Source organism: Stenella coeruleoalba (genome assembly GCF_951394435.1).
Source record: "Stenella coeruleoalba genome assembly, chromosome: X".
Taxonomy (NCBI): domain Eukaryota; kingdom Metazoa; phylum Chordata; class Mammalia; order Artiodactyla; family Delphinidae; genus Stenella; species Stenella coeruleoalba.
This window is the reverse complement of record NC_137152.1, coordinates 36,457,608-36,481,164: the sequence shown is the minus strand read 5'-3', so window position 1 is coordinate 36,481,164 and position 23,557 is coordinate 36,457,608. Positions and strand designations below refer to the sequence as shown.

General features: G+C 41.8%; 1 protein-coding gene across 1 annotated transcript in view; it reads left to right on the top strand.

Annotated features, from left to right (window-relative positions):
- Positions 1 to 1,017: 1,017 nt before the first annotated feature.
- The window catches only part of SLC9A7 (solute carrier family 9 member A7), a 147,165-nt gene continuing 124,625 nt past the window's right edge, over positions 1,018 to 23,557 (top strand). The window contains exon 1 of the mRNA XM_079911487.1: positions 1,018 to 1,755. Coding sequence (XP_079767613.1) covers positions 1,428 to 1,755 — 328 coding nt within the window. The 5' untranslated portion in view covers positions 1,018 to 1,427. The remainder of the gene's footprint in view (positions 1,756 to 23,557) is intronic.

Below are 23,557 nucleotides of genomic sequence, written 5' to 3'. Positions count from 1 at the left end.
GGGGAGCTGCATGGAACTTCAAGGTATATTGATTTTGTAGGGGCTGTGTGACAGTCTGGAAGAACAGGGAGAGATGCTAGCTAAAATCTAGATGAAGAGATTCCCCTGCTGCAAAGAAGGTACTGGGCAGCCTTGGCAGCGTGCTCACCTAGAGGGGAACCAGGAAGTCTGGTTCACATATCTTTCCTACCTAATACCATCTCTACCCTATTACTACTCCTTTTAGTTAAGCATTGCTCTCTTCAATGAATCCTCTTAAAAATGCAGACTCCTCTGGGAGACAAAACTTGGACAGTTGGTACGGATTTCAGAGTGGTTCAGTAAACGCTTATGAGCACAGTGCTAGGCGCTGGGAATTCAGTGATTAACTCAATCTCTATTTTCTTCCTTGACCAGAGGAACAAGGTAGATTGAAAATTCTTGTTCCTGAGGATTTGTTCCAAGAGGCTTTATCATTTAGAGTCCACTTTACGATTTTTTTCCAGACCTGGGCCCGGTCTTAAGAATCACCAAAAACTCCCTGGGCTACCAACAGGTCAACATAAAAGGGCCACTAGGGTAATTGCCCCTCCCCAACCACCTGCTGCTTATCTACCTGGAATGGCAAGTGTCCAGTTCCTTCTGGTTCAACCCGCTTCCCCAGAGGGTTAGTTACACAGTCTAGAATAAGAAGTCAGTCTACTTGCCAAGTGGTAAAGGTGCTATTTTAACGCTCTTCCCTCATTTCAATCCCTTATCGGTCCTCACTTTGGGTCAGGCTAAAGCCGAGGTTTGAATGAAGCCTGGCGGATTCTGGGAAGCCATGAATGCTGGAAGGCACTCTGAGAGACGTGGGAAGAGCGGTGTAGGGGGTAACGTGGCTTCGAGGCTCCTCGGCTTCTCCAGAGTCCCCACTTTACTGGGCCCAGGGCGGCTACACACTGGCCGGAGATCAAATACTTCGAGTGGTCCCAGACACAGGACTCGAGACCGCACATCCAAGAGGATGCTCCTGCCAGGCACGGGCGACCTCTGGCGTCCCGTTTACGAAGCGCGGCGGCGAGTGCCCAGGAAGTGGCCCCGCGAGCCCAGACGGCCTGGCCAGGTACGCCGGGACCAGGCGAGGAGCGCAGAAGGCGAGGGCCAGCGGTCCCGCCCGCAGGCTGGAAGGCGACCGGCGACCCCGCTGGGGAGGCGACGGGGCGGGCCCGCGGCGCGGCCGGGGGCCGGACAGGTGCGCGGGCGGGGGGCGGTGCTTGGGGATCCTGCGCACTGCGCGCGCCCCTCCCCCAGCGCGGCTCCCGGCGCGGCCCCGGCCCCGGCGCGAGCGGGAGGAGGAGCTGCGGCTTCAGCGGCCACTCGGGCAGGTCGGCGGCGCCACGGGAAGCCGCCGACGGCGCGGGCTGCCTGTCCCAGCGCGCAGGAGGCGCGCGGGCGGCGCTGGGGCCATGGAGCCTGGTGACGCGGCACGCCTCGGCCCGGAGCGGGTGGTTCGGGCGCTGCCACCGCGGCTGCTGCTGCTGCCGCTGCTCCCGCTGCTGCTGGGTCGGGGGCTGCGCGCGGCGGCCTCGGCCTCCTCCTCTGGGGCGGCGGCCGAGGACAGCAGCGCCATGGAGGAGCTCGCCACGGAGAAGGAGGCGGAGGAGAGCCACCGGCAGGACAGCGTGAGCCTGCTCACCTTCATCCTGCTGCTCACGCTCACCATCCTCACCATCTGGCTCTTCAAGCACCGCCGGGTGCGCTTCCTGCACGAGACCGGGCTGGCCATGATCTACGGTGAGCACCCTGCACCCGCGCCCACCGTCCCCGACTCCCCTCGGCCGCCCGGGCTGCTGCGCTCCCCCCCGCCCCCCGTCGTCGCCTTGTGCTCCCCCTTCACTTGCCGACGTGTTTCGTTTCTTTTCCGTTTCCCGCTGCGACGGTCTTGGTTCCCAAGGTCAACTGTCTGCATTTTCGGGCTCCCTATTACCATGAAAGAGAATTCCACTCCATTTCGACGTTTCTTCAAGGGGAACCGGGAAAATGAAAGGCACCGGGGTGGCCTGGTTCTGTCCGATCGGTTCTGTCTCAGCTTTGCCCCCTCTCGCGCCCCCGCCCCAGTTCAGCTCCACAGGGTGTGTGCGGTGGCGGGAGGTGGGTGACCTCCCAGGAACCGCACCGCCCCAGGAAGCAGGCCACCGTGAGGGTGGGGCGAGGACTGAGCGTTCCTCGGCTTGGGTTGCGGCTGACGGGGCTTGGTGGATGCCGCCGCGTCCATGGTCAACCTGGGTGGGCGCCCACTTCTGACATCTGTGTTCCCGGATCTCTTGTGAATAAAGTCGAAGCTTGAAGCACTGTGAAAGGTGAGCGTGGTCCAGGACTTAAGAGTGGTGCACCGCCATGGCGGGCCTAGTCGGGGAGATGGGCACGCCTCCCACTCTTATGTCCAGGTGGGAAGTTTTACCCAGTTACTTGCCTTCTCTAAGCTAAGAGGAGCTTTCCTATTCCTCAGATTGTAAGAAGGACACGACTTCGAAGATACATTTAAGGGTGTATGAAGAGGAAAAGTAGTGGTTTTAATTCTGGGGTCAGCCTTCTTTTGTTGTGAAAGGTGGGCTAATGCCACCATCCTTTTCTGGATTTAATGGCACACGGTGTTTTACATGCACAGTGGTCAGCACAAATCTTCCGTTACTACATGGATGTCAGCCACAATCTGAATCATCCCTCTTCCCCCCGCCATGCCCCCACTCCGCCCCCACCCCCGCCCACCATGACATGACTCCAAACTGGAACCAAGTATTCTCTTTTTGAATTTAATTCAGTGGAGTTAAGGCCCGGGTTGGCATCCTCATGTGAAATAGATGAGCCCACTTCACGACTGTTCTCAGTAGGGAACATTTGACTTCATCACTTATACTGGAGGGATCTCTCCACTCAATTTCCATTCAGGATTCCCTGATAGAGAATGGAAAGCAGACACCTTAATCTTTAATGTGACAATTACCCTTGGCCCTGGGCCTTGCTTCTCATGGTTCTTGACTGTTGACAGCCCAGGCTCATGGCCACCAAGGTTATGAAGTGCTGTCAGGGAGCCCTCTAGTTTTAAAGAGGTAGTGGCCTAAACAGGACTTGAGTTGAAACAGGACCAGATCTAAAACTGAGTTTGGTTATTGCAAATTATAGGTGTGAACACAAACCTGGCCATTCTTTAGCTTTGTGGTTTGTGTCAGTCGGTGACGACTGATGCCCAGGCTGCAGGTAAGCTCGAAGGTTTCCTGAGCAGGTAGCAGAGTGGGGAGTTGAAGCATGTTGTCATTTCAGGCGATTGACTCTGCCATAGTGCAAATGAACGTTGCCTTTATATGTATATAGATAGCCATGAAAATATTTTTATTTTATAGCCCTTAGATCCAATTCATTAAAGTACAGTGTGAAATACTTTTAGAAGGTAGATTTGACAGGCTCATAAATACATGCTCAAGTGCATGGAAATGGGATTTAAAAATGGATTTTCTGAGGAGTACTCCATGTTCTTAGCAGCTCAGTCACCTTTATCTTAAGGCTTGAAAACAACAGTGGAATTTTCCTTTGTGGATATGTACTTTTTAAACTCATCTCAATCTTTTAGTCATTGGGATTGTGCTACCAGTGTACTGTTTCATTTTGTCTTGCGGAAATCTGGTTTAATTGATGATGTTCAGAAAAGGCAACATCCTCTCATAGCATTCTCTGTAATTTTGTTCTGTGTCTTTGGGTTTTTTAATCTTCCTTTGAAATGCATTAAGAAATTTGTTTGTCAATGTGAGATGTCCTAGGTTCTGCCAAATATTAATATTTTGGTGTGGGTTGCCTATAATTGAGAGAAAATATTTCTCTTTTTCTCAGGGATATTTAGTCTACTGTTTCAAGTCTCCCCCGCCCCCAATTCTGAATTCTAATGTCATTTGATAAGCTAACTAGCCAATGTATACTTAGACTATTGGGATAGGGATTCTGATTAAAATTCGGTATGAAAATCTTTGAATACTTATGTGAATGCAGTGCAAATTTCAGGACTTCTCTTTCTTAATAGTAAGAAATCAGATTTCATTTCTTGATGTCAATAGAGGAAATGAGTAACTGTCCTGTTGCCTCTGAGTAATAAAGGAAAAAAAGATCTAAGGAAACATTTGTTAAGTATCAGCTGTGTGCTGGGTGCCCAACTTAATTTATGGAGGTGACCAATTTAACTTTTAAATGTTGGTAAGTTTTCATGAGTGAAAAGAGTTCAGCTGCGAATTTCAATTCTTTACTTTGAAATTTAAAAAATCTAATTCCTGCCACTTTAAAAATATTTAAGTGGTACTTTGAGAGGGAAGGCTTTAATATTTAAAATAAGTTGTGATACATACATATATGATACAATGTATTAATATATAGTAATATATTAAAATGTGATAATATATGTATTTGCTGGTGTAGTTGTAAAATATCTCTGGAAGGACATGCAATAGACTAGTACCATTGGTTTCCTTGTGGGGGAGGAACTAGGTGGGTGGGACATAGGGGTGGGAGGGAGACATCACTTTATACCCTTTTGTGCTTTCTTTTTAACTTTGGAAGTGGAATCACCTAATAGCATGTCCATGCCTCCATTCTGTGGCATTGTTGTGGCATTTTAAGATGCTCCTCAAATCACCCAGTTTGATGCCCGCTTCTCCCTATTCAAATCACATTGTTATCAATTTTCTGTGATCTTTCAATTGTTGACTACCCATGAAACTTTTGGAACCCTGTGTTTGGAAGGGAGACAAGACAGGGAAAGGGGAAGCGATTTTCCCTCCTCTTCCTCGCTCCTTTTATCCCACTATCTCCCCAAAAGAGTTGATGTTACTTTAGGAGCGGTGTGTACAGATAGATCCCAAAGGACCTAAGGACAAGAAGAGACATGCTGTGAATGCTTAGCATTTAAATTGAAAGGAATTCCCCTACTCACCAAGGGACAGTTAGAAGCACTCCTCCTCCCTGGCCACTGGTCCAGGCAGCTACAAGGGAAGGTGACCAAAGACTAGACTCTCCAGGGACGTTGAAGGCAGCCCCCAGACCCTGCGATGGGAGCTGCAGGGCAGTGGGTAAGGTGCTTGCCTGGCACCAGTCTAACCTGTTTTCTCAGGGCAGGGAGCTCCCAGCTGTCTGGCTCGGTACATGATTGAGTGCCGTCCTGAAGTTACCAAGCCCCGCATGTCTGTGCAGCAGAAACAGCGAGTGTTTGAGGCAGGGAAAGGTGTCATAAACAGATTGTGTCAGTTAATTGTGGTTCTCTCTCGTGTGTACAGTGGTTCCACTTCCCCCATAATGTTTGTGTGACAACTGATATGGGTCCAGAATATCTAACTTTGCCATGCTAGCCCACCGCCTGCTTCTGGCTTCCCCCTCCTCCACGCCTGTCAACTTTCCAAGTACATGTTGGTCAGCCCCTCCAGGTTCTGTGGACGGTGGGCTCATTGTTGTTTTGTTGAAGCTGAATTCCTAAGCACAGGCTGAGGGTGGGTTCAAAGCCAAAGTCTGAAAGAGGAAATATGGCTTTTTGCAGTAGCATGAAATTAACATTTGAGCCTGTGAGCAAACATTTCAGAACCACCCTCTTCCTGGTTAATCCGGAGCCCTTATTTATTTTTAAGAGCCCTTCACTTTGGCCCTAGTTTGGGGAAGCTCTGTATAGTCTCCGTGGGGTACCAGATCCCCTGGGTTCAAATGTTGGCCCTGTTACTTATAAAGCTGTGTAACATTGGGCAAGCTCTCTGAGCCTTAGATTCCTCTTTTCAGAAATGGAGACAATGCCACTCACCTCACAGAATTTTTGTATTATTGTGATATTGTAAAGGTCAAGTGCAGTGTCTGGTACTTACTTGGTAAATATTAGTTCTCATTTTCAACTTAGATTTGTGATTCTTTGGCCAGCATTGCTACTTGAGCAGAGACCTGCTGTAATTTTAAAATGCATTAGGATACAGTTAGTGGGAGTGATGAGAATCGTAATTTTTGGTGGGCTATTTGTTAATACTTAGAAAAAAATTTACAGGGTAGCTATTCTACTCTTTTATCCAGCAGTCTCCATTCTTGGACTTTATTTTTCAGAAATACATGCACTAGCATGTTACGTTATATAGATGGCAATATTTGTTGCAGCAGAAACAAGTTGCAATACTCATTAAGAAGGAACTGGTTAAACTACAGCACATTCCCACTAAGGAATACTATGCAGCTGGGAAAAAGAGGTGTTTTGAGATGTCCTTTTAGGGCAGCTGCCCACACATAGTTTTGTGGGAAAAAACAAGGCACAGAGCAGTATGTATAGTATCTCATTTATTTTTTTGAAAGCCATATGATGTATATACATAAACATGATGCATATACATTTATATATGATATGTGTGCTCTGGAAGGATGCACAAACTTAGCAGTGGTTATCCTTTGACAGTGGGACCTGTTGTTGGGAGGGAGAGAGGGGAGATGTTACTTTTCCTTTTGTACTCTTCTGAATGGCCTGAAATTTCTATAACACTTACACATTACTTTTGCAATTGAAACATTTAAAAGTAAAGCAAACAAAGAATAGATACATGTATATGTATAACTGAATCACTTTGCTGTACACCCAAAACTAACACAACATTGTTAATCAACTATACTCCAATATAAAATAAAAATTAAAAAATAAAGCAAACACCTTTTTTTGTAGCAAAAATGCATTAGAAATAGATTATAAGTTGTGTGGTTCGATAACATTAGTTATTTAAAAATTAGAAATGGAAGTAAAATGTGTCTTAAAATTAGAAAAATGACATTTCCTGAAAGCATTTCTTAGAACCTTTTTGGCATGATGTAATTAGAAATCACCATTTCACAGCTCGCAAGGACAGTTGATTTAGACAAGGATTTTCAGTGAATTCCAGAGCCATAGGTGAGAGGTTGTTGGGGAACATGGTACTTGCATGGTGCCGAGTATCACCCCACAGATTACTTACCTATCACAAAGGAAAGAAGGTACCTTTACAGTGGAGAGGTCTGGCAGTCACCATCTTATACTCAAGTCATCAAATTTATCCTTGGTCCTTGTGGAACTATCTGGTATTATATGCCTCCTGATGTGTTGCAAGAGGAAGCATGCAGCTTTACCTATGTAGTATTCGTCCTCAGAATGTTTCATCTGAATCTAATCGAGGTTTAGGCACATATTCCAGTTTATAGGAAATATAGGGGATAGAGAAATAAGTTATAAAATACCATGTGAAAACGGGCATATCCAAAATATGGGACAGTCTGCAAGACAGTTGGTCCTGGTTTCTTCAAAAAGTCTATGTCAAGGGAAACAGAAAGGCAAGATAAGTGACTGAATTGTGTCCTCTCAAAATTCATATGTTGAAGTCCCAATCCCCAATGTGATGGTCTTTGAAAGTGGGACCTTTGGGAGGAGATTAGGTTTAGATGGGGTCATGAGGGTGGACTCTCCATGATGGGATCAGTGCCCTCTCTCTTCTGCCATGTGAGGATACAGCAAGAAGGCAGCAACCCACAAGCCAGGAAGAGCATCCTAACCAGACACCGAATCTGCCAGCACCTTGATCTTGGACTTCTCAGCCTCCAGAACTGTGAGAAATACTGTTTAAGCCATCCAGTCTGTGGTATTTTGTTCTAGCAGCCTGAGCAGACTAAGACAGTGTTCTGAGTTAATGGAGACCAAAGAGACATAACCAAATGTAGCACAGGACAGTTGATTGGCTCCTGGTTTATGAAAATGAGCTATAAAAATGTTTGGGGGACAGTTGGGGATATTTGAATGTGGACTTGGTATTAGATGATTAGGAAATTACTGTTATTTTCTTAGGTGTGATAATTAAGGTTATTTATATAGGAGAATGTACTTATTTGGAGATGTAGGCTGAAGTATTTAGGGGTGAAGTATATGAGTCCTAATGTATGCAACTTTCAAAAAGTTCAGTCGAAAAAAATTCACCACATACGTAGAGGAAAAATATGGCAAAATACTAGCAATTGTTAAATCTAGGTGGTGGATGAAAAGGTGTGCTTTATATTCTGTCAACTTTTTGTCTGTTTTGAAATTTTCATTAAAATAGAAGATTGGGGGAGATGTTAACCTCCCTGTAACTTCTTAGCTGGTAACTTTGTTAACTGTTCTGTCTAAAATGTTGTACAGGTGAGGCTGTCTACAACCCATCTGTTACTCTCATTAAACTCTTTCTGACACTGTGTAACACTGACTTTAGGTTGCATGAGGTGATGTTAGGCTTACGTGACTTAAGAATCAGTAACTTCTTTTTCATTTCAGTTTTTTGGTTTGATTTTTAGGTTCACATGTTTTTTGAAAAACTGCCTCTGTTCCACTTAGAAGAGAGTATATATTAGGAGACTTTTCTCCTTTGGTTAAATCATGCTCCCTCTCTTTTTTTTTTTTTTTGCGGTACGCGGGCCTCTCACTGTTGTGGCCTCTCCCGTTGCAGAGCACAGGCTCCGGACGCTCAGGCTCAGTGGCCATGGCTCACGGGGCCCAGCCGCTCCGCGGCATGTGGGATCTTCCCAGACCGGGGCACGAACCCGTGTCCCCTGCATCGGCAGGTGGACTCTCAACCACTGCGCCACCAGGGAAGCCCATGATCCCTCTCTTTTAATCAATGTGGATATTTGTATTAGGGTAATGCTAGCTGTTATAATAGACCAACCCCAAATTTCTGGCCTAACCAGAGAAAAGTTCATTTTTTACTCATGTAATGGGCCAGTGCAAGGGTCTGGCAGGTGGCTCTCCATGTGGTGATTCAGGGACCAGGTGTCTTCCATCTTGTGGCTTCCCCATCCCTTGGGGCTTTGGAATCCTCTCCCTCCAGCCAACGAATGAGGCAAGAAAAAGAAGATCATATGGGGAAGGCTTAGACACTAAGCCCGGAAGTGTTGCACATTGCTTCGCAGCTTCTGTTGGACAGAATTTGGTCACGAGGCCACATCTAACTGGAAGGGAGGCAGGGAAATATCGTCTAGTTGGAGTAAGAGGAACAGGTTTGGAAAGCAGCTAGCCAATCTCTGAAGTATTTGATGAGTACTTTGTAATACATAATCCAGAAAAGAGAAGTAGTAGGATTTGCATGCATATTTCTTGTTGTTGTCAGCTGTTGATAAACTAAATTTTGTATTTTAAGTGATCCAGTTTGAAGAGGGCATTCATCTTCAGTTTATGAAGTTGTTTCAATAGACCTATCAGCATTACCTGGGAGCTTGTTAAAAATAGCATGTCTGGCCCCAGACTGACTGAGAATGTCTCAGTGGGGCCCAGAAATCTGTGATTCAATACACTACCAAGGTTTTTTTCTTTTAAATACTGAAGTTTGAAACTCACTGCTATAGAATATTTAAGTTTTCACCCCTTAAATACATACACTATGTTGCTTGTAATTAAATAAATGAAGGAAAAGAATAGCAGCTGTTTATTGAGCACCTGCTATAATAGTCAAGCACCATATTAAGTATTTTGCATACTTTAAGCCATTTAACCGTCACATCAAATGTATGAAGACCGTATTATTGGCCCCATTCTGCGAGATGAAGAAATTGGAAGTTAGGCTTAGTACCTCATTTGTTTAGAGTCACATGTTTGAGATTGGTAAATGGGGATCTATTAAAGGATGAGATCAATAGGTTGAGGATGTGTTTAGCCAGGATAGAGCAGAACCTGAATCGTGCCCTGATTACCTGGTTCCAGGAGGTCTTTGAGGGAAATCCATGCCCAGAGTATAAAACAAAGCAAAGTGACCCTTTATTATTAGCTGGGACTTTGTCTCCAAACTCCAGTGTACAGCTGCAAGGGGTGAGGCTGGCCAGTTCGGAAGAATCAATTTTCCTGTGCTAGATCTGTCTGGGGCCCTTGAATCCAAGTAAAGCCAAGATACCTGCTCATTTGTACCCCAAAGGCCACATTCCAGGTGTTACTCCATTGATATGTGTTATGGACTGAACATTTGTGGCCTCTCAAAAATCATATGTTGAAGTCCTAACTCCCAGGGTGATGATGGTATTGGGACATTTGGCATTTGGGAAGTAATTAGGTCATGAAGGTGGAGCCCTCATGAATGGGATTAGTGCCCTTAGAAAGAGGCCCCAGAGAACTCTCCACCATGTGAGGATACAACGAGAAGTCGCCAGTGTACAACCCAGAAGAGGACTCTCACCAGAACCCGAACATACTGGTGCCCTGATCTTGGACTTCAGCCTCCAGAACTGGGAGAAATAAATTTCTCTGGTTTGTAGGCTGCACAGTCTATGGTACTTTGTTATAGCAGCCCGAACTAAGACAGTATGACGGAAGTCTCCCAGTGTTATGGAGGAATGTAGTCAAATGGTGATCAGAGTGGCTGCACTAGGCCTTCTCAGGTGGGAGCAGTTGCTTAAAAGTTTTCTCATCTCTAGACATCGCTATCACAGAGGTGGGGAAGCGGGTAGAACTGGGTCTGTCAAGCGCTCGGGTCTCTCTGCTCTTACTGTGCTAGTTGTCACAGGCATATCATAGTCTCCTGGAGAGATTTTCCAAAACACAATACGTGAGAAAGAAGCCTGGTGCAGGCAGGAATATCTCTTTTGTTTGCTCTGTCTCTGCCCCTAGAACAGTGCCTAACCCATAGTAGGTGCTATGGGAATATTTGTTTAATGGATTCTACTTTGTCTAACAAAAAATGAGATGCTGTAATACTGCTTAGCATTAAAGGTCCTTCCTTCAAGTTGTTGTGCCCCGGATTTACACTGAGAGTGAAGTTTCTGAGAAGGAAACCTTTGTGAAAACATCTGCTTGAATCACAGCGAACTGTTTAAGAAAGGAGAATGAAGGGATAGGTGAGTATGTGTTTGCAGAAAATTGTATATTTAGCTAATAAGCCACGTGGTGGGTTTTTCTTTCTTTTTTATTGTGGTAAAATATATATAACATAAAATGTCATTTAAATTATTTTAACTGTATAATTCACTAGCATTAATAACATTCATAAAATTGTGTGACCATCACCACTATTTCCAAAATTTTTTCATCACCCCAAATAGAAACCTTGTACTCATTAAATAATAATGCCCCATTCTTCCCTCACCCTAGCCCCTGATAACCTTTAATCTACTTTCTGTCTCTATGAATTTGCTTATTTTAGAGATTTCATATAAGTGTATTCATACAATATTTTATCTGTTTCACTTAAAATAATATTTTCAAGGTTCATCCATGTTGTAGCAGGTACATGAACTTCATTCCTTTCTGTGGCTGAATAGTATCCCATTGTATATATACGCTACATTTTGTGTATCCATCCATCAGTTCAGGGACACTTGGGTTGTTTCCACCTTTTGCCTATTGGTGGTATAATACTGCTATGAACATTTGCATATAAGTGTCTGTTTGAGTTTCTATTTTCGGTTCTTTTGAGTATATACCTAGAAGTGGAATTCCTGGGTCGTAGGGTAAGTCTGTGTTTAAATTTTTGAGGAACCACTGAACTGTTTTCCAAAGTGGCTGCAGTATTTTACATTCCCACCACAATGCACAAGGGTTCCAATATTGCCACATCCTTTCCTACTTATTTTCTGTTTGTTTTTTTAATAGTCACCCTAGTAGTTGTGAAGTGGTAGTTTATTATGGGTTTGATTGATGCTTCCCTAAGGACTAATAATGTTGAGCATCTTTTCATGTGCTCGTTGGCTATTTGTATATCTTCTTTGGAGAAATGTTCATTCAAGCCTCTATTTTAAAAATTTGATTATTTTTTGTTGTTGAGTTGTAGTTCTCTACATATTCTGGATATTGTTCTCTTATCAGATATATGATTTGTAAATATTTTCTCCTATCCATTGGGTTACCTTTTCACTCTATGATAGTGTCCTTTGATGTGCAAAAGTTTTAATTTTCATGAAGTTCAGTTTATCTATTTTTTCTTTTGTTCCTTGTGCTTTTGGTATCATATTCATTGCAAAATCCAGTGCCATGAAGCTTTCCTCCTATATTTTCTTCCAAGAGTTTTATAGTTTTAGCTTTTATTTATTTATTTTGGCCATACCACACGGCTTACAAGATCTTAGTTCCCCGACCAGGGATCAAACCTGGCCCTGGCAGTGGAAGCGCCGAGCCCTAACCACTGGACAGCCAGGGAATTCCCTGTTTTAGCTTTTAAATTTAGATCTTTGATCTGTTTTTAGTTAATTTTTATATATGGTGTTATTTTCTTAATTTCCTTTTTGGATTGTTCATTACTAATATATAGAAGTATGACTGCTTTTTTTTTGGTATTGATTTTATATCCTGCAGCTTTGTTGAATTTGTTTATTATCTCTAACAGTGTGTGTGTGTGTGTCTATTCTTTAGGGTTTTATGTGTGTAAGATCATGTCATCTGCCAATGGAGATAGTTTTACTTCTTCCTTTCCAATTTGGATGCCTTTTATTTCCCTTTCTCGCCTAATTGCTCTGGTTAGAACATCCAGTACTATGTTGAATAGAAGTGGTGAAAGCAGGCATCTTTGTCTTGTTCTTGATTTTAGGGGAAAAGGTTTCAGTCTTTCATCATTGAGTATGATGTTAGATGTGTTTTTTTCACATATGACCTTTATCATATTGAAAATTCCTTTTTATTTCTAGTTTATTGGGTGTTTTATAATGAAAAGGTGTTAGATTTGTCAGATGCTTTTTCTGCATCAGTTGAGGTGATGATGTGGGTTTTTCCCTTCATTCTATTAATATGGTATATTACATTGATTTACTTTCATATATTGAGCCACCTTTGCATTCCTGGGATAAATTACATTGGGTCATGGTGTATAATTCTTTTAATATGCTGCTGAATTCTGTTTGCTAGTATTCTGTTGAGGATTTTTGCATCTATATTCGTAGGGACTGTTGGTCTGTAGCTGTCCTTGTCATGTGTTTGTCTGGCTTTGGTATCAGGGTAATGCTGGCCTCCTAGAGTCAGGAAATGTTCACTCTTTTTCAACTTTTGGGAAGTATGAGAAGGATTGGTGTTAGTTTTTCTTTAAATGTTTGGTAGAATTCAACAGTGAAGCCATGTGGTTCTGAGCTTTTCTTTTGGGGGAGGTTTTTGATTATTGATTCAATCTCCTTGTTATAGATCTATTCAGATTTTCTGTTTCTTTTTGAGTCAGTTTTTGACAGTTTGTGTCTTTCTAGGAATGTGTTCATTTCCTCCTGAGGGGATCAACAGTATATTTGAGCAGGCAGAAGAAAGAAGTAGCAGTTTAGGTTTATACTCAACAAATCTTTTCTTATCACTCTTCTCCATGTCTACCTCTGTAACACATTTTAGGTAAAGACACGTTGACCTCAAATTATCTTAGGTTATTAAAACAGTTGATTCACAGATTACTTTGTGTTGAGTGTAGAACTAACTAGGTGTAGCAGAGACTCCAGTTACCTCCCAATATCCATTCTCCCTTTCATCTTTCTAATGGAACCCTGATTTTTAGCTCAGCATATTTTTGTGTAATGAAATCACTGCATTTCCTGGCCTCTCTTGCAGTTAGGTATGGTCATATGACCAAGTTCTGGCTTAAAGACTAGAAGAAGTGTTGTTTGGGGTTAGTGCAAAGTGTCCTTAAAAGGAAGGGAGCATGCCCTTCTTCTGCCATGACTTCTGTCATCTTGAATGTGGATGTTATGGCTAGATCTCCAGCAGCCATGTTGGATCAAGAGGTAACCTTGGGAATGGAAGGCATTTCTGGCAATACAGTTAGATGGAGCTGAGGTCTCTGATAGCATAGAGCTGCCATGCCAGGCTTGGACTACATACTTTTGGACTCCTTGTAAGTGAGAGAGAAATGGATCTTTGTTATTTGCTGCTGAACCTAATTGTAACATTTACACCAGGCTCTGAGTTCCACTTGGAACTTGGGTGTCACATATGAGGCTCTTTCAAGGGCCTAATGCAGATGTTCAAGACTACAGTGGATATGGCACTGCTTGGGATTCTAGGAGAGGCTAAAGAGTAGGCAGTACAGATCCAAAAAAAAGGTTTGAGGAAAGGGTTAAGATTTAAAGTACCACTTATATTTTGGAACTGTTTTGGGCATTTGACGATCACCCACACATTTGGTGATTTGCTAGAAAGACTCATGGGATTTAGAGACATTTGTAGTCACCACTATGGTTTGTTGCAGCGAAAGGATACACAGCAGGATCAGCAAGGGAAAAAGACATAATGGGTGGAGTCTGGAAGAGTCTAGATGTGGGCTTCCAAAGGGGTGGGGTTTCACAGAACAAGCTGCTTCCTCCAGCAATTAAATACAGCAGTGCCTGCACAGTGTTTCTGCCTAGGGAAGTTTGCTCAAGACTCGGAGTTTTTTTTTTTTTTTTAATTGGGGACTGATTAGGTACTGTTACTGAAATTTCTGATTCCCAGAAGAAAGCAGGTGTTCTCTATGAATTACATTTGCAGAAACTATCTAGCAGGGCTTGTATGGCCATATTCAGCATTCCAGGCACATAAAACAACCTTATCAATTAGTAGCATAGGGGATATTTTACAGGCCAAGTTCCCAGGAGCTATTGCACGGATCAGTCATACAAGCAGGGCCTCCTAGAAATAGCAACATCAGGCCTATTATGTTAACTTTTTCCTGTGTTATCAATTGACTGTTAGCTTTTTGGGTTCCTGGGGGTTCTTTGGTTTCAAGACACTTTTTTTGTTTTTTGGCCGTGCCTCACAGCATGTAGGATCTTAGTTTCCTGACCAGGAATCAAACCCGTGCCCCCTGCACTGGAAGCGTGGAGTCTTAATCACTGGACCACCAGGGAAGTCCCACTTTTATTTTAAAAATCATTACTTTTTTAGATTTATTAATTTTATTTAAAAAAATTTCATAAGTAATATTGACTTTTGACATACAGTTTTATGAATTTTACAATATATATAGATATGTATAGCCATCACCACAATTGAGGTGAATATTAGTTCCTTCACCCTAAAAAACCCATGTTACCACCCTACTCTGACAACCACTGATCTGTTCTCCATCACTCTTGTTTTGTCTTTTCAAATGTCAACATAAATGGAATCTTTCAGTATGTAACCTTCTGGGATTAGCTTTTTTACTCAGCATAAGGCCTTTGAGATTTATCCATGTTGTTGCATGTGTCTATAATTAGTTTATTTTTATTGCTTCCATTTTATGGGTATACCATAGTTTATTTGTTTGCAAGTTGAGGGACATTTAGGTTGTTTCCAGTTTTTTTGTGATTATGAATAGAGCTACTATAAATATTAGCATACAGGTTTTTGTGTGAATATAAGTTTCCATTTTTCTATGGTAAATACCCAGGAGTGGGATTGATGGGTCATAGGTAAGCATATGTTTAACTTTATAAGGAAACTGCCAAACTGTTTTCTGGAGTAGCTGTACGTTCCAACTAGCAATATGTAAGTGTTCCAGTTGCTCCACATTCTCTTCAGCACTTAGTATTGTTAGTATTTTTAATTTTAGCCATTCTAATAAATGTGTAGTGGTATCTCATCGTGGTTTTAATTTGCATTTCCCTGATGCTGAACATCTTTTCATCTGCTTATTTGCCATTCACATATTCTTTTTGGTGAAGTGACTGTTCAAGTCTTTTGCCCATTTTCTAATTGTATTGTTTTCTTTGAATTTTTGAGAGTTTTTTATATATTCTGGAATCAAGTTTTTTGTTGGATATGTAATATGAAATACATATATATTTGGGGGGGGCCATGCCACGCAGCTTGCAGGATCTTAGTTCCCTGACCAGGGATTGAACCCGGGCCCTTGGTAGTGAAAGTGCAGAGTTCTAACCACTGGACTACCAGGGAATTCCCTCAATTGCCCATATCTGTATGGATGTTTTTCTGGACTTTCTCCTGTGTTCCACTGATACCTGTGTCTAGCTTTGTGCCAGTTCCATACTGTCTTGCTTGCTGCAGCTCTGTAGTACATCTTAAAATTGGGTAGTGTGAGTCCTCCAATTTTATTCTTTTACAAAATTGTTTTACCTCTATATTCTTAATGATTTCCTATGTAGATCTATCCATTATTCACCACAATTTTAGGGCATTTTTATCACTCCCCCCGCAAAGGAACCCTGTATCCATAATCCTTTCAGGTTATTCTTTCCCCTCATATGCATATGTTGATCTCTTCTGAATACCTGAGGTAGAGACCCCCTGTGGATCTCCAGGATTCTTTCTCTGTTTAGGTCTCCTTTCTGGTGCTCAGTCCTGGGAACCTTAGCTGCTTTTGTATCCAGAATCCCAGCTTTTTCAGTTTCAGGAGTTGGCTAGACTTTGTCTCTGTTTCCCCTCCCTGTTTTGTGGCTTGGAAACGCTCTTAAGGCAGTAAGCTGGAGCAATCAAGGGCTTACCTCATTTCCCCGCATCTCTCAGGGATCACTTTTCTTCATTGCCTGATGTCCAGTGCCTTGAAAACCATTATTTCATGTATTTATGTTTGTGTTTGTTTCAGGCATGAAGATAATTCCAGTCCCTCTTTCTCTTTCTTGTCTGGAAGTGGAAGCCTTAATTCCATGAAGGAGTTTTGGTCTTTCTTTTTTGTCATGGTAACCCCCATACAGACTCTTTTTGTTTTATTTTTCTTGAACTGTGGACTTCATGTGTGTGTCTGTGTTTTTATGCAGTTATGCATTTTTATGTACACATAGACACACATTTAAAACAAGCCTACTGTGGATGATCTTATTCTAGTCTAGGAATCTGTTGGCTACTGTACATTTTTGCTGTTGAGAGAACTGGGGAAGGAAACAATTGCATTCATTAACAGAGTAGGCTATGAATGGGCCAGAGTGATTCTCTTCAGTGACATGAATGAGAGAATTGTCTCTTTTCAATGGCAGTGTTGTGCAGAGTGTTTATGATGGCACTGGAGAGAGACACAGACAAGATGGTAATACTGTAGTGTTGCCTGAAAGAAAAATGCACGACGTGAAAGTTGTGAGTTAAGTTTTATTCGGGGACTTTAGCCTGAGAGACAGCCTCTCAGATAGCTCTGAGGAACTGCTCCTAAGAGGTAATGGAGGAGCTAGAATATGTATGAACTGGTGGGCGACAGCAGTGGCTAATGGCTTGATCCTTGCAGAATTGGAATGGCAGGCAACATTTTTTTTTTCTTTGCAGTAGTGATTTTTATTCATTGTGGGGAAATCTGGTAAAGAGTGAAGCTCTGATGTGGCAGATGAAGTCCCAATCCCAGTCCACTCAGGAAAAAAGAGGCAAGTAGTACAGTAGGAGACAACTGTGAACCAAGGCATTGGAAGAGCTGAGAAGCCAACCAGCGTGCATTGAAGCGACCTAGAGATAAGGAACAGCAGGAAGCCACTGTCACCCCAGGGGCGGACATAGGGAGAAGGTGGTGTTACCAGAGCCCGGGAGTGAGGTCGCCTGAGATACCCTGACTTCATTCCTCTCACCCTCTAGTCTCTTATCAGTGCCACCCATTGGATTAATTTAACTGGAAGCCACTTGCAAGGGGGCCTGGAAAAGTAGTTTACAGGAGTCCCCCCTCTTTTCCCGTCCCCTGCAACACATAGCAGAGCAGCAAAGGGCAGAAAGTGGATCTGAGGGCACATCAGCCCAGGACTGGTGTGAAGGTCCTTCCTCAAATCGAATGCCTATTCTGATATACAGTATGTCCAATACCTAGATATGGTCCAGAAGGGAAGAGGAAAGCTGCATGGTCAGGATCAAAAGAGCCAGTATTCCTATCAGCAGTCTGGGGGAAAGGAAGCTAGGTGTTGAGGCACAACACCTTTTAAAGCCATGTAATATCTGCTTAAAAGCCATTTAATATCTGCTCAAAGCCATTTAATATCTGCTTAAAGGATGAGATGAGGTAATTATGATAAACAGTTGTTCACATTTGAAATGTTAAGTTTATGCATTAACAAACCCCACATCAGCTATTTTTCAAGCTTATCTACTGATGCTGTTTGATTGAGTTATTATATATTATTTAGGGAGAGGAGGTGGTGGTAGATATGAGGAGAGACGGGAGGACCCTTTTTATTTTTTTTTTATTTTTATTTTTTATTTGGCCGTGCCACACGGCTTGCAGGATCTTAGTTCCCTGACCAGGGACTGAACCTGGGCCACGGCAGTGAAAGTGCCAAGTCCTAACCACTGAACTACCAGGGAATTCCCAATAAGTTTTTTTTTTTTTTTTGCGATATGTGGGCCTCTCACTGTTGTGGCCTCTCCCTTTGCAGAGCACAGGCTCCGGACATGCAGGCTCAGCGGCCATGGCTCACGGGCCCAGCCACTCTGCGGCATGTGGGATCTTCCCAGACCGGGGCACGAACCCGTGTCCCCTGCATCGGCAGGTGGACTCTCAACCACTGCACCACCAGGGAAGCCCAGTTCTTTTTTTAATTGAAATTATTGCAACCCAGGCAAGAATATTAGTTATTTCAAACTGATCAGAATCCTTGATTAGGTATTAACACTATAAGAATATCCAGTCTGTTGGATTAACAAAATGTTCAGCGAATTGTTAGTACATTATACTTTGCTTGACACAGTCTTTTAATATTTCAAATATCTAGACTGTGAGAAAAGGCTGCATACAAGATATAACTACGCTTGAAAAACTAATCAACAGCCTTCTGGTTTCAGTTCAGAGATGTGGAGTGTAGAGTTCCCATCCTTACAACAAGAAAAAAGCTGGACAAATTGCAAATTAATGACTTTTCTTGAACCCAATGGAAAACTAAGGTTTCCGGGCTTACACCTAACCCCAAATCAGGAGTGATGCAGGTGGCACTGCAGGGAGAAATAGCACATGAGCATTTGCTTACCTGGGATAGACACTGCCAATGTCATATAAGCCAATAATATTAAATTGTTAATGAGTTACTAAAGGTTGGGGGCCATAGGTATAGAAGGTTCTGTCTTGCAGACTTTTCCTTCAGGATCCCCACCAGGTGCTCACAGGGAGGATCAGGGAGACTCCTGAGAAAGTGTCCCCCATGTGCTGGCTAGGATAGCAGAACAACAGCCACTGCCAAAATCTGCCTAGACATGTCTCCTCATCTCCTAAAGGAACAAAAGTCTTAATCTGCAGGAAGAAGGGGAACAAAAACTGGTAGAAACCCACTGCAGCTGAGAAAGAACAGGAAAAACAAAGAAGCTCTACTCTTAGGGAAGGAAAGGAATACCATAATTCTGGGCACAGAATTTTGCTTGGAAGAGGATCACATGCTTATGGAGGCCACAACCCCAAGACCTGGGGCCACAGTACCTATCTAATATTGATGATTGACCGGAACAGAAGAGACTGCCCCCATCTCCCACCTCCCCACTACCAAGCTAACAAGCATTAAGTAAACATAGCAATAGAACTGATAAAATGGAATCATAAAAAATACTAAATAAGGCCTAGAGAAAGAAGAAAGAGAGGAAAAAAAGAAATGAAGAACAAACGGAACAAATAGAAAACAGCTAACAAGATAGATTTTAACCCCACCATATCAGTAATCACTTTAAATGTGAATGGTCTAAAAGAGATTGTCAGATCGGATTTAAAAAAAAAGACATAACATGTATGCTGTTTACAAGAAACCCACTTTAACTAACTAACTAATTAATTAATTATGGCTGCACAGGGTCTTAGTTGCGGCACTCAGGATCTTTGTTGTGGCACGCGGGATCTTTTTTTAGTTGCAGCATGCAGACTCCTTAGTTGCTGCATGCATGCAGGATCTAGTTCCCCGACTAGGGATCGAACCCAGGCTCCCCCTGCATTGGGAGCTTGGAGTTTTACCCACTGGACCACTAGGGAAGTCCTGAAACCCACTTTAAATATAAAGACATAGATTCAAAGTAAAAGGAAGGATAAAGATACACCATGCAAATGCTAAACAAAAGAAAGCTGAAGTAGCTAGGTTAATCTCAAATAAAGTAGACTTCGTAACAAGGAAGATTAGGGACTTGAATTTTATCTGAAAAATCATTTCACCTTTTTCATATAATGTAACGTAATTGCAGGAATGATATCCCATCACCTTTGCCATATTCTTTTGGTTAGAAGCAACGTAGAAGTCCTACCCACCCAAAACATAGGTAGTCCTCACTTTGCATCAGTCTGATATGTATGAATTTCAGTTACCATGGTTTAGTTAAATAACATCAGTCCCTAACAACACAGTTCAAATTTCTGGTACCATGGTATATTAACTGTGAGTAACTGCATAAAGTTCAGACTTTCCTGCTAGCTCTTTGTGTTACATAAATAACAAATGGACATCGAGATGAGTGACCAGTCTTTCAAAGTCTGTCCGTGCTCACTGCCCACCTGTTATTCAGTTCACACACAGACAGCAAAGCATGCAGTTGGGTTGCCTCCTTGTCTGCCAGTGATAAATCCATGTGACATTTTACAAAAATGGGTAGCTGAAAGAGGGAATTGGCCAAGAAAGATGAAAGTGCAGCAGAGAAATGAAAAGTAACAACACTGAAATTTGTATCAAACGTAAGTGGAATAATAGAAGAAAGGGCTGATAGCAGAAATGTCGACACTGCCACCATTCGAGAAACTCTAAATGTACAGCCAGATGAACTTAGTGAAGAACTTACTGATGTAAATGAGCAAAGTGGTTGTGATGAAAAGGATGACGATCCAGAGGAAGTGATGCCAGCAAAAAATCTTCATATTGAAGGAGCTGTTGGAGAGATTTCAAGACATGGAAAGTGCTAAGGCTATAATGTGAAAACTGATCCTAACCTAGAAAGGAGTGTGACAGGTCACCAAGGCATAGAGAAGACGCTTGCTCTGTATCCCTCTGTGTTGTACAGTAAGTTATACAGTGAGAGAAAGAAAGCAAGCACTGTTCAAACTACTTTTGATAAGTTTTCTACAAAGAAATAACCCCTTTAAAAATTTTTATTTATTTATTTTGGCTACACCAGGTCTTAGTTGCGGCATGCGGACCCTTAGTTGCGGCATGCGGACTCTTAGTTGTGGCATGCATGTGGGATCTAGTTTCCCAACCAGGGATCGAACCTGGGCCCCCTGCATTGGGAGCATGGAGTCCTACCCACTGGTCCACCAGGGAAGTCCCAAGAAAAAACCCTTTAATTCTTAATATTTTTGGTGTTTTAACTTACAGGGTACTAAATAAATATAAGTTTTACTATCTTTTCATTTCTCTTTACATTTATAGCCAAGAGTAAGAGTCCTTAATGTTTTGATGACATTTTTTAAAGATCATTGAATGATTATATTTTCCCCATTGATTATTAAGATTGCTTTTCTTGCTTTTAGCTTGCATAGTCATTTTTGCAGTTCCCACTACCATGCAGGACTGTTTATACTATTTAGAGATTAAAAAGAATGAAGTAGTGATTCATGCTAAAACATGAATGAACCTCAACATTATGCTAAATGGAAGAAGTCATGCACAAAGGTTGCCTACTGTGTGATTCCATTTACATGAAATGTTTAGAAAAGGCAAATGTATAGAAACAGAAAATACTGGGGTGGCCAAAAAGTTCCTTCGGTTTTTAAGTAAAAATAAAAGACATTTTTCATTTTCACCAAGAACTTTATTGAACAATGTATTCACCATTTTGTTCCACTACCTTCTGCCGTTTTTCAGGCAACTTCATAATTCCATCTTCCCAAAACTTTTTATCTTTTTGAGTAAAGAACTGGTCCAGGTGCCTTTTATAATCTTCCAGGGAATTGAAATTTTTCCCATTAAGAGAATTTTGTAAAGACTGAAATAAATGGAAATCTGAAGGTACAATGTCTGGCGAATACGGCAGATGAATCAGGACTTCCCAGCTAAGCTGTAACAGTTTTTGCCTGGTCATCAAAGAAACATGCAGCCTTGTGTTATCCTGATGGAAGATTATACATTTTCTTTTGACTAATTCTGGATGCTTTTTGTCGAGTGCTGCTTTCAGTTGGTCTGAATGGGAGCAGTACTTGTAGAATTAATCATTTGGTTTTCCGGAAGGAACTTATAATAGAGGACTCCCTTCCAATCCCACCATATACACCTTACCTTCTTTGGATGAAGACCAGCATTTGGTGTGGTTGATGGTGGTTCATTTCGCTTGCCCCATGATCTCTTCCGTTCCACATTATTGTACAGTATCCACTTTTCATTGCCCATCACAATTCGTTTTAAAAATGGAATGTTTTCATTACGTTTCAGTAAAGAATCACATGGAAATGGAGCTACAATCAAAGAAAGTTTCAATATTTTACTGGAATTAAATTAGCATCACACTGAAGTAGATTGCGATCAAGATGACTATTGTAATCCCTGGAACACCCACTATGGAAATAAAAAATAATTCAAAAATATAGTAAAAAAAAAGGAATTGAAATTCCACATACACACAAATTATATATATATATATAGAGAGAGAGAGAGACAGACAGACAGAGAAACATGCGCATGCACACAAGAAAGCAGTGAGAAAGTAAGAAAGAACCAAAATGGCATGAAACATAGAAAATAAATAGCAAATGTGGCAGTCATAAACCCAACCATTAAATGTGATGACTAAACACTGCAATCAAAAGGCAGACATTGTCACACTAGGGAAAAAAAACTGAGATTCAACTCTATGCTGTCTAAAAGACATACTTTAGATGAGGTTTATCAACCTTGTACCATTGAAATTTTGGACTGGATAATTCTTGGTTATGGGGGCTATCCTGTGCATTGTAGGATATTTAGTAGCATCCCTGGTCTTTATCCATTACATGTCAGTAGTAGCCATGCAGTTGTGATAAACATAAATTTCTCCAGCTATTGCCAGATGTCATTCAGGGGACAAAATTGCTCCCTGCTGAGAACTACGCTTTAGATTCACACACACACACGCACATGCACACAAAGGTTGAAAGTAAAAGGATGGAAAAAATACATTCCAGCTAACGCTAATCATAAAAGCAGTGGAGTAGCTATGTTATCAGACAAGATAGACTTTAAGATAAGAAATATAAAAAAAAAAGATAAGAAATATTATTGTAGATAAAGAACAACACTTCATAATGCCCTCAGGAAGATATAAAAAATTATGAATGTGTCCACACCTAAAAACAGTTCCAAAACACATGAAGCAAAAATTGACAGACTTGAAAAGAGAGATGCAATTCAACAATAATAGGTAGGGACTTCTATACCTTTCAATAATTGAAAGAGCACCTGCATAAAAAGTTAGCAAGGTTACAGAAGATTTAAACAACACCATCAACCTACTTGACCTAACTGGCATTTATAGAACAGTCTACCCAGCAACAGTAAAACACACATCCTTTTTAAGCAGACATGGAACATTCTACAGAATAGGTCATATGCTTGGCCATAAAACAAGTCTTATTAAATTTTACAAGATTGAAATCATAAAGAATGTTCTCTGACCAAAAAGTAATTGAAGTTGGACTCAACAACAGCAAAAGAAATTTAGTTATAATTTAAATAGTCTATATAGTTTTATAACAAGTATATGTAGCTCTTAATAATTTTATTGTTATTTTTTGCCCTTCCTGACTCTCTTTTGCAAATATTAAAAAAAGTTTGAATAGGT